Raw genomic sequence first — 2,534 nt, 5'->3', positions numbered from 1 at the left:
CCGCATCCCGCTCGGGCCGTGCCGGGCCGGTGCCAACGTCTTCCCTTTCTTTCCTAGCCCAGGTGGGGAAGACATCTCTGATCATGGCTCTGGTGGGCGAGGAGTTCCCCGAAGAGGTGAGCGTGAGGGGGACGACGACCCCTGGGCCCCCTCGCCGGGTGCGCTGAGGGGTGGGGGGTGGCTCTGTCCCGACCGAGTGGCACCGGCTCGAGCCAGGGGTGTCCGGGAGGTGCGTGCAGCTCCCTGGGGACTGGTGACAGCTACCGGGCCGGTTTGGGTGAGCTTAAGCCTGTGAGGACCACACGGAGCTCTAGCTGAAACGGTGTTTTCTTCAGTTCGTGCTCTAATCCCTGACCTGGGGCCCCGTCTGCCCTGGGGAGGGGTGTAGGTACCTCCTAGGGCCCTGCTCCCTGCTGCTGCAGCCAGCGCGCTGCTGCGGGGGACCTCTGTGTCCACCAGCGCCGTAGGGCCCAGCCTTGCCCTCTGTGGTAGTGCCGTTTGCTCCCCAGCGCCGGCCTTGCCGTGGCGGCACTGGCACAGAGCCCTTGGAAGGGGCTGAGCCGCGTTCCCTGCCCTTCTGTGTCTGTCTGGAGAAGGGTTTGGTGCTTTGAGCTCGGCTATCTGCGAGGAGCAGCATCTAGCCCGCCTGCATGTGCCCCTTGGAGCCTCTGGCTCGGTGGCTCACTGTCCCATCGCAGTTTGGGTGGGGAAACAGGATTGGTCTGGCCGTCAGGCGGCTTCTCCCGCTGCCCACGAGCAGATGGTGCTCTCTGCGACGTTTGCACTGGGAAGCATCAGCGCTGGAGGCTCGGGGGAGGACTAGCACAGCGCACCTTCCCATGCTCTCGCAGCAAAGCCCGGACAATCAGCTTAGCGCTTCTCCCAGCTGCCAAGAGATCAGGCCGGAGAGCTGGGGGAGTGCTGAGGGCTTATCTCCGGAGCTGTAGTGGGGGCGGCAGCGCTGACTTGTCTGAAAGCCGGCTTCCCTGGTGGGACTCGGTGCCGTCAGGAGCTGCATCTCGACGGATGGCTCGGGGCCAGGATGCGGTCAGAGGTTTCACCGTGGGGATACTGGCTGTGTAAGGGCTGAACTGTAGTGAGCCGAGCCAGAGCTGCAGCCCGGTGGGCCAAGAGCGATCCGTGGTCTGGAGCTCCCCTGGCAGGGAGGGCGCTGGGCAGTGGCCATGTCTGAAGTCCCTTGTCACCCGTCCTCTCAGTTGTGTTTGGCACAGCTGGCTGGAACGGAGTCTGCTGGCTTTGCAGGTGCCTCCTCGCGCGGAGGAGATCACGATCCCGGCTGACGTCACGCCGGAGAAGGTCCCCACGCACATAGTGGACTACTCAGGTAGGGCCCCGTCCCCCCTCGCTCCCTGTTGGCCTCGCTTCTCTCCTTCTCTGCCCATCTGAGGGGAGTGGGAAGGGGTCCCCGCTGCCGTGGGCGGTTAGTGACGGCTCTCTTCCCCGTCTAGAGTCAGAGCAGACGGAGGATGAGCTGCAGGAGGAGATCACTAAGGTGAGCGGGGCTGGGCGGGGGTGTTGCGGGCCAGGAGCCTGCGGTGCCCGTAGCCCTGCAGCCGGCGGGTGACACATGGCTGTTTGCTCTCCCCGTTAGCCACCCGGAGATGCGCAGGCAGTTGGTTATCTGTGGATTAATGCTATCGGTTTGTTTAGAGGTTTGTTTAATCCTTCTCTGTCTTGCAAGCTGTTGTACGTGGCTTGTCCTAGCCCTCCGGGGAGCCTCCAGAAGGAGAGCGGTGGGGGGCAGCTTGCTGCCCACCAGGAGGTGGAAGAGGCTGCTGAGCAGATGATGTGCTCTTAGCCTCGGGATGTTCCCGACAGACTCAGAAGAGGGGAGAAGCAGTTCCTGAGCTTGGGCGAGACCCTTCTGCTCCCTACATTAGGTCCCCGTGGCTGCCTGATGAAGCAGTGGCATAGAGGAGTTGGTTTGGGAGCTGGAGCCCCGGGGAGCGCTGGACAGGGAGGGACCGGGGCTCCCACGTCCCTCAGAGCAGCCAGGGAGGAATAATCCAGCTGGCTGGCTGGGGTGGGCCCAGCTGCTCTTCTCTGCCCTGGGATTAACCTCGGCTCTGCACAGAGGAGGACCTGTTGATTATGGATAATAAAACTCTCTCTCCTCTGTGTATCTCACGTGAGCAAAGCTATTTAATCTCTCCACCTCAGTGGCTAACGGCCAAGGAGGTGGGCTGGTGGGCACGGGGGTCCTGCTCCCTCCACCCAGACAGCAAGAGTATAGCGAGGCTTAAAATGGCTCCAGGAAATCCTGCCTAAACCCTTGTGTGTCCTCGGGATTAGCCCTAAACTCTCTCCTGAAAGGGCCAGTGATCCCTCCTGTCTGCTTCAAATAAAGCGTTGGTGTCAGCGCTGTCTGCACGGGGTCGGGGAGGGGAAGGGGGCAGCGGCCGCTGGCCCGGCACAGGGCACAGGCAGAGCCATCGCCGGGGGGGGGGACGGTGAGGTGTGGGAGCGGGAAACCAGGCCGTTAGACATGGAGGCAGGGGGGCTCGGGGCAGGGG

The 2,534-nt window shown here is 63.4% G+C and overlaps 1 protein-coding gene across 1 annotated transcript in view; it reads left to right on the top strand.

Moving 5' to 3' along the window:
- Positions 1-2,534, top strand: part of WDR90 (WD repeat domain 90) — a 46,099-nt gene that overhangs the window by 32,922 nt on the left and 10,643 nt on the right. The window contains 3 exon segments of the mRNA XM_019471548.1: positions 58-116; positions 1,264-1,345; positions 1,470-1,513. Coding sequence (XP_019327093.1) covers positions 58-116; positions 1,264-1,345; positions 1,470-1,513 — 185 coding nt within the window.

This window comes from Aptenodytes forsteri, unplaced genomic scaffold (genome assembly GCF_000699145.1).
Source record: "Aptenodytes forsteri isolate BGI_AS27 unplaced genomic scaffold, ASM69914v1 Scaffold26, whole genome shotgun sequence".
Classification (NCBI taxonomy): Eukaryota; Metazoa; Chordata; class Aves; order Sphenisciformes; family Spheniscidae; genus Aptenodytes; species Aptenodytes forsteri.
The sequence above is the reverse complement of the archived record's forward strand: the minus strand, read 5'-3'. Positions and strand labels throughout refer to the sequence as shown.